This window comes from Macaca thibetana, chromosome 7, assembly GCF_024542745.1.
Source record: "Macaca thibetana thibetana isolate TM-01 chromosome 7, ASM2454274v1, whole genome shotgun sequence".
Lineage (NCBI taxonomy): Eukaryota > Metazoa > Chordata > Mammalia > Primates > Cercopithecidae > Macaca > Macaca thibetana.
This window is the reverse complement of record NC_065584.1, coordinates 52,986,990-52,999,850: the sequence shown is the minus strand read 5'-3', so window position 1 is coordinate 52,999,850 and position 12,861 is coordinate 52,986,990. Positions and strand designations below refer to the sequence as shown.

The window sequence follows — 12,861 nt, the reverse complement described above, 5'->3', positions numbered from 1 at the left end:
AAATGCTAGGAATATATGTTCCCAACATTTTTAAAACATGCTTTAAATAATTTTTAAATCATTTAATTTATTATAAATTATTTAAAATTATGCTTTAAATAATTTTTAAAGCATATATGGATCACTTTTCTCCTTGACAGTGAGGTATGTATTTAACCTAACAATGAACCAAGGAGATAGTCGGGCCAGTATCCCAAACTTTCTTCCATCCATAAACCCCCTTATTTCTCATATTAGAAGGCAGAAAAAGGTAGATAGTTAATTTTCCTTAAAGAGTACTAAATATTCTGAAACATCTTTTTCTGACTCTTATTTCAATAAATAAAATCGAGATGGAGTCAAAGTTAGTCAAAGGAAATAGGAAAGAAATCTGAATCCCAGGGTTTAAAGAAATTACTTAAATGAACAGAATGCAGAGCCAGGTATCATATTTTCCCCTTCAAAGGTGCTGAAAGGGGTCTCATTAAAGATGCTAGGAGATGAAAAATCATAAGGTTAGATGAGGTCAGAAAAGTTGACTGGTCCTGATAGTATGACCAAGTTTATAACAAGATTATAAGACCCTCTGGACTCCCACTGCCCGACTGCTGTAGCAAGATTACTTTTAACTGCTGTTTCTATATTTCAACTAGACTTAGTTAATACTTATTATTTACTTTTAATTCATTTGAATTTAAAAAGTTTCAAAAATTACAGTGTCCTAATGATGTATGCATGCATGCATACTGGCATACATTGTGTATATTACAGACCTAAAATTTTTATAGAGGTTTTTAAAAATAGAAACAATTTTGGATCCATACTATATACAATTATTACATTTTGGTTTCCATGTTTTAAGAGTAAGAAGGCACAGGCCGGGCGCGGTGGCTCACGCCTGTAATCCCAGCACTTTGGGAGGCCGAGGCGGGCAGATCACAAGGTCAGGAGATAGAGACCACGGTGAAACCCCGTCTCTACTAAAAAAAAAAAAAAAATACAAAAAATTAGCTGGGTGCAGTGGTGGGCGCCTGTAGTCCCAGCTACTTGGGAGGCTGAGGCAGGAGAATGGCAGGAACCCGGGAGGCGGAGCTTGCAGTGAGCCGAGATCGCGCCACTGCACTCCAGCCAGGGGGACAGAGCGAGACTCCGTCTCAAAAAAAAAAAAAAAAAAAAAAAAGGCACAATTTTGTTCCCCTGAGTAATTTTCAGTATGCTTTTCAATATAATGAATCCATCCTGAAATATGCTGTCCCTCTACCCGCACTATTATGAAAGTCACAAATGCAGTATAAATTGAGGACCTCAGTTCTGCTGGACTTGCCAATTTCTAATCTAGGTTGAGATTTTTTTTTTAAGGTATACTTAATTCGGCAGCATTTGAATAGGACTTCTGGGTAGCTGAGGTCTGAGTGAATCGTTAGCCATTGTCTACTGCACAGCAGTCCACAAACAAGAACATCTAGAAGCCTCTGGCTAGAGACATACTGGGGCAGCTAGCACCACACTGAAAAGCTTCTCAGAAGTCTGTATTTACTGCTCTTCCCGCCCTACTCATAGGGAAAAATAAATAAATAAATCTGCCCGAATGTCCCTATCACCCTCTGTTGTCACTTCAAATGAGATCTCTTAGTTAAGAAAGGGTAGGGGCTGGGGATGAAACAACCACTGGTACTCTGCCACTGGCCCCATCATCAATTCCACAACTGCACGGCCTATTTTCTTGTAGCCTCTTTCTGCCCATGACAGCATTTCCTCTGCCACTTTATGCCAAACAAAGTGCTCCAGTGCAAGAGGTAACACCAAAATCGGCTTTGTGGTCACCATTGCCTAAACCTGAATATCTGTCTTCACCCCAAAGTGGCACTGTTGCCAAGGCACTTGTCACCTGCTTTCGTCTCCTTCCCACAAGAAGACAAGCCTGTACTGCTACCGGGCCTCGGTTCTTTTTGGAGAACAGAGGCATTTACCCAGTACGATTTTTGATTGAGGTGTGGCATTCAGCCTGGCTCTAAACCCACGGCCCTGTCTGCAAATCAGAAGCTTAGTGTGAGACACTGTGCTTAGTTACCACAGCACGTTGGCTCCTACAGAGATATTCCTGAATTTGGTGGCAGCTGTGGGAACCAAGCAGTGTTTGTTCAGATATAAAGGGTATGAGCCCTTTATAGAAAGTCATCAGGAAAAGACCCTGGCACCTCAGGTATAATTGATGTTTCCTTAGAGGCACAGGCCAAGTTCATATCATATCCCTTATGACTGCAGTTAAACTCAGAAAAGTGTGAAGAAATGGGTGTGGGTTTCTATGTACAAATCCCTGTAAGTCCATTAAGTTAGGTTAACATTTAGCTCTGATCTCAATAGCCAGTGAAGTCCTTGGATAACTGACAACTTCCCCAAGGATGCCCCTCAGTGGAGGAGATAGCATGGATTAAAAAATAGATTAAAATGGAAAGAAGCAAATTGGCTCCGTGCAATAATGGAATTCAACTACAGTGTATGTATTGTATTGTTCTCAGCATCCATACGAAAGATGAGGACTGTCCTAGCAGTAACCTCCCGTGGTTAGCGATTAGTTACCTATTCAGTTATGGCCTCCAACCAGCCCCGGTACTAAGGGTTCCACTGTCTCTGAGCTGTGTGCCCCTCTTTGGCAAGCCCTGTTTCTGTGGCTTCAGACTGACTACTCCTGGCTACGCGGAGGAACCCCCACTTCCACTTGGGATACACCTGGCAGGCACCAGTCAAAGCATCCACCAGATATTCTGAAATGGTTGCAGAAGTACCAGAAAGCAAAGATGTCTAAGCTGGAATGTCCCAGCACTCAGGGCAGCCCTAAACAAGTCTGCCCAATTTTATATAAATACTTAGACAGGCATGAAATGGATTTTCTGGATGTCTGGCTTTTCTTCCTATTGGCTTCTCTCTTCATTTTTGCTGCTGCTTTGTTTTATTTTTTTTCTTTCTCTGCTTCCCCCCTACCCCGCCCCCCCACCTTTTTCTCTTGCTAATTCTGGTCCAACCAGGTAGCAATGCATTTTCCAGGGAGCCTTTTTAAATAGTTTCTTCCTTAGTCTATTTAGTAGCAATGCAAGCCATTTAAGCCTGTTAGGGTCAATATTTTTAAAACAATGTTCCCTTTGCATATTTTTAAGTTAGATGATATTTCCTTGCCTTTGATAGAGTCTACCCAAATTGGAAATTTCTCAGGTTACAAATACTAAACTCGGCAGCCCTCTTTTGTCCTCCCTTTTCATTCATAAAGAAGTTTGTAGCCCTTCCGATTGTCCCCACTTCACATACAAGGCTGCCCTTCTGGCCACACAAGGCCAAATGGAAACACTGACCACAGAGGCCTGAGCTCCATGACTCTCAGGCTTGGTGACTGCCAGCTGCCTGGCAGCAGCTTACCCAGCCCACTACTGCCCCAAACACACTTCTGGAAACATCCAGCCTTTTGACTCTGGCCTTTATCTTTTGAAGTAGGGAACACAGTAATCTGCCCAGGCCTTTATGTCAGGACTGCCCTACCAGAAACGCAGTTTAGCCAAAAGCAGGACCTCTCACCATTGAGATGCCTGGTCTGCTTACTGAAAAACATAGATTAACACCCACAAAGAAGTGCTCATCTAAATTTGGGAGAGCAAATGCCTCATTGATGGGGATAGAGCCTGAGATGGAATTTAATGGCTTCCCTGAAAAATGTTTAAAAATGCATGTGGCTCAATTCCATGTTAGTACAGCAGCAGTCAAAATAAACCGGACCTGTCAGGAACTGGTGCTGAGAGAATGTTATGAATAGACTTATTTTGTAAAGTTGTCACTTTACACACCCAGAAAAACCAACCAAGGCTAACATCGACTCCCTCAGCGTTGGTTTTTGTTAAATCCCTCCCTTGAATGACTTCAATTTAATTTGGCTAGTTATATGAGTTATGTTGCTTTTTCCTAGTTTTCTGGAAAAGAAATTAAAGATGGGGGCTGCGCGGATGTTGTCCACTGTGCAGAAGGGCTGAACATGCTGGTAAAAACCATTCCCAGCTTCCTGAGAGGACCCCACTGGCTTCTGAATGAAAGCCTTGTTACCTGGAAGTGTTTGCAATACAAAGTTTGGCATTAACCTGTGAGGCCAAGGGAAAGAATCAGCCCTAGAAGAAGCAGCCCTTTCACCCACAGCTAGCTGCAGTGCCCCATACCCTGGGGTCATGTTAGTACGGGGGCCCCTGCTGAGCCATACCACCCTTCAGAGGCCACAGTTCCCTGAATCCTGGTTGGAAAGACTAGTCTACCTTCTTCTGGTTCAGCCCTGCAAAGATACCAAACAATGGCCAGCCTGGCTGCCCTTCAAGATGTCCTCCTGAACAACATGGGTAATGTCAGAATTTCTGTTTAAAAAACAACAGCAACATACTTGTCCAGCACATGTTCTTTTTGCTTTTGGCAGATGGCTATCAAGCCTTGCCTGATTTATGGGCCCACTCCTATGAATCCTGATTTCTAGAGTTAGAACCCAAACCAGATCCAGACCCACAAAGGCTAAGGATCAATGTGTGGACACTATAGGTTTGGCCTCCTCGGAGAAGCCTAACCCACTGAGAGGGACAGACAGCATCCTTTTAAACCGCCTGAAGAAAACGACCATGCCAGGCCTGTATTCAACCTGCTGTGACCATGGATGGAGTTGTAAGACAGTTAGTGGTATCTCTCAGGGTTAAGAGGTATTGTGGGTTCTTCGGCGTCCCAGGATAAAGGGGGGGGAATAACCTATTTCATTTTATTTTTTTTTTCCAGTTCTCTCAGGCCAGGCACACCACAGCCCTTTGAAACGATCTGTGTCCCTTACCCCACCCATGAATGTGCCAAACCAGCCTCTAGGACATGGATGGATGTCTCATGAGGACTTACGAGCTAGAGGACCCCAGTGCCTCCCATCCGATCATGCCCCCCTGTCTCCACAAAGCAGTGTAGCCTCTTCAGGAAGTGGTGGGAGTGAACACTTAGAAGATCAGACCACTGCTCGTAACACATTCCAAGAAGAAGGTAGTGGTATGAAAGGTGAGTGACTGAACGAGAAACCACTGGGGACAGAGCCCCTCCCTTTATTGGAGACCAGAGGGTAAAAAAAGAGAGGTAGTCAGCAAGAGAGAAGGACCCCACCCCTTCCCCAGGCTTACGCATTTGATCTGTCCCTTCAAGAACTCCAGGTTGACCATGGCAGAAAGAGCTCAGATTCCCCTTCCAGTGCTTCTTGCCAAAATCTGGCAAATAGGAACCAGAGTAAGAGAAGTCAACACTCTTTTTTTGTTTTGTTTTGTTTTGCATTGCAGTGACTTGCAGACCATTAAATGAGTCACAGCTAACAGTGATAGGATCTTCTGTTTGTAAAGCTACTGAGCTGCTCCAACCTTCCACCTCGTTGCTGTGGCTAGGGACCTGTCAATAATTCAGAAAAACAAACCACGGGATTTTTCTTTTCCTTTTTAAATATATCTTAGTGCAGAATTGCAGTAGTGCTTCCTTTCTCTCTCCTCTTCTCTTTGATATCCAAAGAAACCTTTAAACCCTTTCCTCTGCATCTATTTAAGGGACATGAAAATACCACTGAGAATCTCTAACAGTGTTTTAATCCTGATAACAGATTTGCATACAGGTGATAAAGACCTTTTGTGCAGCATAAATAAATTCCTCCATTGCCTTGTGAGTCTATCCTCTTCTAAAGATATTCATCAGGAGATAGATTCCCAAATTACTTATGATAGGTACAAAGAAGGTACGTGCATGCTATATTTTTAAACTCCACTTGTACAAGGGCTGGGAAGCCCTTAGGCAAAGATGCGCATCAGAGACACACTAATGACAATTTTAGATGGTGAAACAGTAACCACTCATGCTTTGGGGACTAGCATGCTGAGGGGAGGCTCTGAGAACAGCCTGTTTGCTGGCATTAGTAGAGTAGTCCTGAGGTTTTGCTGTTTCCGATCTTCCCCTTGTAAATGATCAGTGTTGACATAGGAAGCCCTGTACTGATTCCCCTGTCTTCATGGAAGCCTGGCACAGAAAGTATGCCCATGACTGCCCAACTACCGGTTATAAGGGAGCACCAGGCTGAAAAATGGAGCTTGTCAACTCTGAGAATCAGGCTGACAAGAAGCTGCTGCCCTGGCACATTCCTTGAATCTTCCTCCTGCTTAGGCCTGCGCCCTCTCCATCCCACGCCCGTTTCATTGATGGTTCCAGTGCTGAGTGCCCAGAGTAAGGGGATGTGTCTTAATGGTGATACAAATGGGTCTTTAAAGGTGTATAACAGGCAGCTAAAGCCATGTGTCACTTGGGTACGAAGGGGATGTGTGTCTTCTTTCTACTTCAGAGTTTTCAGGGGACTGTATCACAATTTTGGAGCACTAGCAAAACTCATTTCTGAGTTTATGCTACATGGTTATGTGTTAAAGCAGCTGAGCCACAGGTGGTGCATAGCAAGTGAGGCTCAACCCTGCTCTAGGTAAGCCTGGCTTGGCATCTGTCAATCGGCATCAAAATAGCTGAAAGACCAAGGGAGGCTGAGACAGCCGTTGCTTTTAACTAGCTTCTTTCCAGGTGAAGTTCAGTGTCTGGATGGTTTCCAAGAAAGCCCACGTTGCGGTTCTAGTTGGTAACTGTGGGGATGAAGCATTGGCCTTTGTGTTTGAAAAGCAAGGAGGATCCCAGAGAAGGGCCATTCACCAGGAGAAAGATCTCGCCCAAAGAAGAATGCTGATTCCACTGTCTTGTTTTTGGATATATATTCTTCTCCCTTCTACTTTGTTTTCTTTCTTTTTTTTTTTTTTTTTTTTTTTTTTGAGGCCCTTATGCACACTTTTGACATTCTCCCAAAGTAGGTCAAGGTATGCTCATTGAGTGCTGCCATTTTGAGGTGAGAAATAAAGATAACAGGTTTTTAAAGAGGAATGAGAGAAAAGTTGAATAAATGCCCTATCCCCATTTTAGGACAAAAGCCAAAATATTGCAAAGGTTAAGGAATATACCATATCTAAGCCTATTCAAGTCCTTTCGTTAGAATTGGTGAGAACTGTCTCTTCAGAGCCAATTCAGTCAGAAAAATGACACAGACAAGATCTCATATCCAGGATTTTCTTTATAGGCCCAAGGGGTGCAGGCAGAAAACAGGCTATTTGATGGCCTGATGTATTTCCACCTTCTCTGACCTACTGAACTTCCCTTCTTCCAAGAACTGGATTGGGATTCCAAGTATAAAGTCAATAGCAAGTTAAATGGAAAAAAAAAAAAAGTTTGAAGGAAGAAACATTATAGATGATGAAGGATTCTATTTGTGGGAAAAGTATATTTGCAGTTTAGCTGACAGGTCAGACAGAAAAAATGTCCACACCCAAAAACACTAGCATTCCGAAGTGTCACGGGCCAGTATTTGTTCAATACAAATGTCCCTCCCCAGCCCTGCTGCAAGATGCCACTGCTGCAAGGACCCTGAGGACTCTTCTGCCACCAGATATTATTCGAAATGGCTTCCTAGGAGTGCACCCAAGAAGCAGCCCGGCTTATAACCCAAGGCTTTGTCATTTGATCTCCATGTCTAAGAGCAGGTGCTGGTTTAAATTTTCAAAATAACTCACACTTTTAAAGACATGAGATATGGCCGGGTGTGGTGGCTCACGCCTGTAATCCCAACACTTTGGAAGGCTGAGGCAGGTGGATCGCTTGAGGTCAGGAGTTCAAGGCCAGCCTGGCCAACATGGCAAAACCCCATCTCTACTAAAAATACAAAAATTAGGTGTGGTGGCGCATACCTGTAATCTCAGCTACTCTGGAGGCTGAAGCTGGAGAATCACTTGAACCCGGGAGACAGAGGTTGCAGTGAGCCAAGATTGCACCACTGCACCCCAGCCTGGGCAAGAGTGAGCGAGACTCCATCTCAAATAAAAAAATAAAAAATAAAAATAAAGAAATGAGATATAAAACCAAGTGAGGTGCTTTGAAAAAGAGCTGACTCTTCCTCTTGGCTCTACAATCTTTCTTTTCTATGACCCAGGCCCTTTGGCAGGAGTCGCAGCTGTTTTAAAGTACTTGCTGGTCCACTTTGGGGTGCCATCATCTAATGCTATTTTTCTAATAGTTAAACATCCAGTTTAGAAGAACAACAAGAAAGCTTAGTAGAATTGGAAGAGTTCTCAAATCCATATAGAATGTGTCTTGCCCTCACGTTGCACCTTGGGAAAAGAATAAAAAGTTATTATAGTTGAACTTGATTTAGTGTGAATTCCTTTTTACAGCCAACAGCTGTGAATATCTCTCTGAAACACTGTGGTATTCATCCATTCCTTCCTTTCATCCAGCTAGACTGGCCAGGTCTGGCTACATATCCTCCCTTAGGAGTGTACCTCTTGGGCCAAGCGTATGGAATAAATCTCATGGTCCAGCATTCTTGCTCTTTGCATTTTTCACACGCATGGATCAAGCCCCCTTCTCGTCTTGGTGTTAGCACTCCCTACCAGGGACTGTCACTAAGTTCTCTTCCAAGCAGACCAGCTCCTGCTCTGAAAGGATTAACACATCTGCCCACAGTGCTTTGGTTTTCCTTCTTTAGTAAATGTCCATCCTTATGGTTTAAGTAGACTTCGAAGTACAGATTAAATGTCTCTTGAGGTAAAGATCTCACGCTAATATCTCTAGCTAAAGAAAAAATGAGATCCGCCATTTAACTTGAAACTAACCCAAGAGAAGTGGGAAACAATTGAAATATGAACTTTCTTCCCTTTTTACCCTTCCCTGTGGAGGCTACTGGTTATACATGTTTGGACTAAGGAGGCTGGTTTGGTTTCTACATCCAGGTGTCTTTGTTCATTTCAAAAACTTCACTATGACTCATCTCAGGGGAAAGATTATTGATTGTGAGTTGGTACTCAACTGCAATACCATTCTTTCCCTGGGCAACTCATGAGTGGAATGTGCTCTGTTGCCTCTTGTCTCATACAAGGCTTTCAGAGAGAGAAAAGACATTCTCTTACTTTCCTGGAGAGAAAGTATAGAAGTCAGTTGGCAGAAGACTCACATTTCCCACTTACATTAGCACCATGTTCTCAAAGATGGTGCATAAACCCAACACCCTATGACTTAACAAAATGCCACAGCTGTGATGAATGATGTGGTTGCATTATATGGGAGCAAAGAGAGGGGGAAATTACTGATTCACAGGTTACTTTTGTCCTCATTCAAGTCAATTGACTTTTTTGAGCACCTGCTGAGAGAAACTTTGGACTAACTAGTTTCTGGAGAGACAGGGGTGAGAGATACTGTTCCTGCCTGAAGCGAATCACTATCAGATAAGAAAAAAAAAAAAAAACCACAGACACTTAATGCAAGTGTCCTGCTGTGAAAATACGCTGTCTTAAAGACTTGCCCTGGGTCAGGGCAGGCACCATGAATGACCCTCATTCAAAGTGGTGGAGGGTTCCTAGAGGAGGGTTCCTAGAGGAGGAGAGGCCTAGAGCTGAGTCTCGGAGCACGACTACAGGTCAGCCAAATAGTAAGTGAAGGAAGGGCATTCTATGCAGAGGGAACAGCATTCACGAAATCACAGTGACAAGGGCGCTTGACCAAATGGATCCCATGGCTTGAGTGTTAAGGGCACATGGGAAAAAGGGGTCTGGAGAGGGAAAAACCAGACCCTGGGCATTGCAAAGGACATTCTCTTTTATCCCAAAGCTATTGAAGGAACTTCTGCAGCAGAATGACCTGCTTAGGTCTACATATTAGAAATATGACCTTCAAAGCAGAGTGGAATATACATCCAAGTGTGGAAGGGACAGGGGCTTCCAGATTTGAAGGCCAGCAGAGAGGTGGAGGACGTTTCAGTAATTGAGAGGGGAAAGGAAGTGGGACCGAGGCAAGCAGCAGTGAGAATAGAGACAAAGGAGTATTCAGGGTTCTTCATGAGATAGAGCTGAGAGGGCTTGGTAACCAATTGAATAGACAGGCATGGAGCAGGAGAAATTTAGAACGATGCCCAGGTGTCTGCCTGGAACATCTGGATAAGCCACAGTGTTGTCTAAGGCAAAGGGCATAGAGGAGGAGAAACAGAAATGGGGGATGGGGGGGCAGCATGGGGCCTGGTGAGTGTGGGAACTGTAGAACATTCCAGTGGAGGTGTGCAACCCCCTTAATGGGCCCCACAGTGCACCATGCTCTTGGTTGGCTTAGCCTCGCTAACAGCTCCAACTTCCTCTCCTCACCTGCAGTTTCAGCATAATATTACACTTACCTGAAACCAAGTTCATCTGAGGGACTTCATTCCAGGTAGCTGGGTAGAAAAAACCATAAATGTGGGCTCCTAGGAAGCAAGGAGCTCTGTGACTTTCTTGCTGTACTTGCCTGTGTGAAGAGGGGTGGAGACTGGCACTCTGTTTCTCATGCTGTGAGCTTCAGCCTCACCGTTACGAAGCAACACCAACCGGGTATGCTTATGATGTGTGGCATTATGTTGGCACACGAATATAGAAGTCATTGAAACTGATGCATCGTTTGTATATAGACATGATAAAACTAGAAAAAGAAACAACTGGCTCCAGGAACCTTGCTGGAAATATAGCAATTAGGAGTGGAGGGGCCATTGACTGTGAAAATATGTTGTTTGCCTTTTCTAAGGAGACTTTCGTTAGATGAAACTTAGATAAACTTTTTCTCTCCGTAGTAAAGGAAATATGTTGTCTACTCTGAAATAGCCAGTTTGGGGTTTTCAGTTGTTTTTGAAATGCAGACCTTTGAACCTCTGCTTCTCCAGAATGAGAATGGAAAAGTTATGGAGAGGTGAGATCCTCTTTAAGAAAAAGGAACCTGTCAGAAACCTTTGTAAGAAGGGTTGAAAATACAGCAGTTCCGAGGGTCATAGAGGTCTGAGTGATGGAGTGGGAGTGGCACAGCCCCATGAGTGGCTGGGACATGTTTGTTTCAGCATGGCTGCCATTGACACTGGTCATTATTTTCTTGATGTTGACTTTCTAGCTGCCTGCTTGAATTCACTTAAAGGAAGGCCAGTATTGAATAAATGTGCTTTATTTTTGTTTTTAATTTCCAAATGCCAAGACATGGCCCACAGGCATGAGTGCTCCTGGGCCAGGAACTGTGCTAACTCTTCTCAGATAGGCTGACAGCCCTGAGGTCTTTGAGAAGCAAATCCTCAGGATCCCCCCAAATTCGAAAAGTCGTGAGACTTTTAACCTTCACTCCTTACCAAGCATATATTTTCCTCTGAAGTGTTAAGGACTGTGCAGGCACATGGAGGGCAGCCTTTGATATGGACACAGCCACTGTTTAATGACACAAAGCAGCCGGGCGCGGTGGCTCAAGCCTGTAATCCCAGCACTTTGGGAGGCTGAGACGGGCGGATCACAAGGTCAGGAGATCGAGACCATCCTGGCTAATACGGTGAAACCCCGTCTCTACTAAAAAATACAAAAAGCTAGCCGGGCGAGGTGGTGGGCGCCTGTAGTCCCAGCTACTCGGGAGGCTGAGGCAGGAGAATGGCGTGAACCCGGGAGGCGGAGCTTGCAGTGAGCTGAGATCCAGCCACTGCACTCCAGCCCGGGTGACAGAGCGAGACTCCGTCTCAAAAAAAAAAAAAAAAAAAAAAAAAAGACACAAAGCAGGCTGCTTTAAAACAGCACTTTCACCTGTCATCTCTAATGGAAACTGCAGGGAGAAAATTAGGCCCTCTTTGTATCTAACATGTCAAAGTGGGTATTTTACTCCAAAATAGGCCACCTCTCGCCTTCCAGGACCCATATATGCTTCCCGCAAGCCTGGAGACTCCACGGAGGCCTCTATGGACACTTCCCGGCATCAAGGAGCACACTGAGGAGGATCCAGCTCCAACGAGGCCTGAGACCAATCCTGCTCTCTTTTGCACAGAGGCTGGAACAGAGCTGAGCTGCTTGTTCTGCTCTGGCCAGAAATAAAGACAAGCTTCTGTAACCTTGATGGTGCTGCTAAACTTCTCTTCATTTTTTAAAGGAACGTGAAGAGTGGGTACCTTCTTACCCCTCAGTTGGCTTTCCTCTTCTCCCCCTCAGAGACCAAGGGTGCAGTCGTATCTTGGAGGGAAAGAGCTATTGAGAATAGCCTGGCTTGCTGTGGTAAATGGGAGTTGACCTTCCATCTGCAGTTAGCAGGACCACCCCTACGTGAGCCCTTGCATGGGAACAAGGCTGTTCATGTTTCTGTCTGCCAGAGATGCCTTTCTCCCTGCCCTTCATGCTGCATTTGATATTGGGCTCTTCAGCAATACTGATTCCATCTTTCTCTCTTCTGGGGTTTCCCTGTTTGTGGGTCAGGTGCTGCATGGTCTGTTGATCTGAGTCAAATTTGCAGCCATTTCTGCAGCATGCATTAGAGACAAGCAGTCCCAGTTCTAACTGGAGCCCCGCTTCTGTGTAAACTGTTGTACACACCACACAGCCTCCCTGTGGCTGATTTATCTGAATTCTAAAAAGGAAATAGAAATCAGCAGGATTTAAAACTGGATCCCACTGGTAAAGACCAGCAGGCAAATATAGAGCATATACAAGATGGGTGCAGCACTATTATCAAGAATGACCATGAGAAGATAAATCAGTGTGGACTGCAGCAAGGTCTAGAAGGAGCTTTCTGAAGGATGAAGACTGTGGGATGAGACCCACTGATGTGCACATACGTGGTGGTGCTTTGTCCCAGAGACCTCCTACCTGTTGGCATTCTCTCCTTGCACTTCCCCCTGAAAGTCTGTTACTCCCAGAGCTCTACCGTGGGTCTCACCCCATGCTCTTCGCCAGAGAGATTCACCCACTTGTGTGGCTAAAACAACCACCATGAGCTACTGACAAGGAAACTTACTCT

General features: G+C 44.5%; 1 protein-coding gene across 5 annotated transcripts in view; it reads left to right on the top strand.

Moving 5' to 3' along the window:
- Positions 1–12,861, top strand: part of SAMD4A (sterile alpha motif domain containing 4A) — a 228,881-nt gene that overhangs the window by 168,688 nt on the left and 47,332 nt on the right. For 4 of the 5 annotated variants that reach the window (XM_050798252.1, XM_050798251.1, XM_050798250.1 and 1 more), the window contains one exon: positions 4,771–5,034. The exons of the other annotated variant lie outside the window; for it this stretch is intronic. In XM_050798252.1, coding sequence (XP_050654209.1) covers positions 4,771–5,034 — 264 coding nt within the window. The remainder of the gene's footprint in view (positions 1–4,770; positions 5,035–12,861) is intronic. 5 annotated transcript variants of the gene reach the window in all.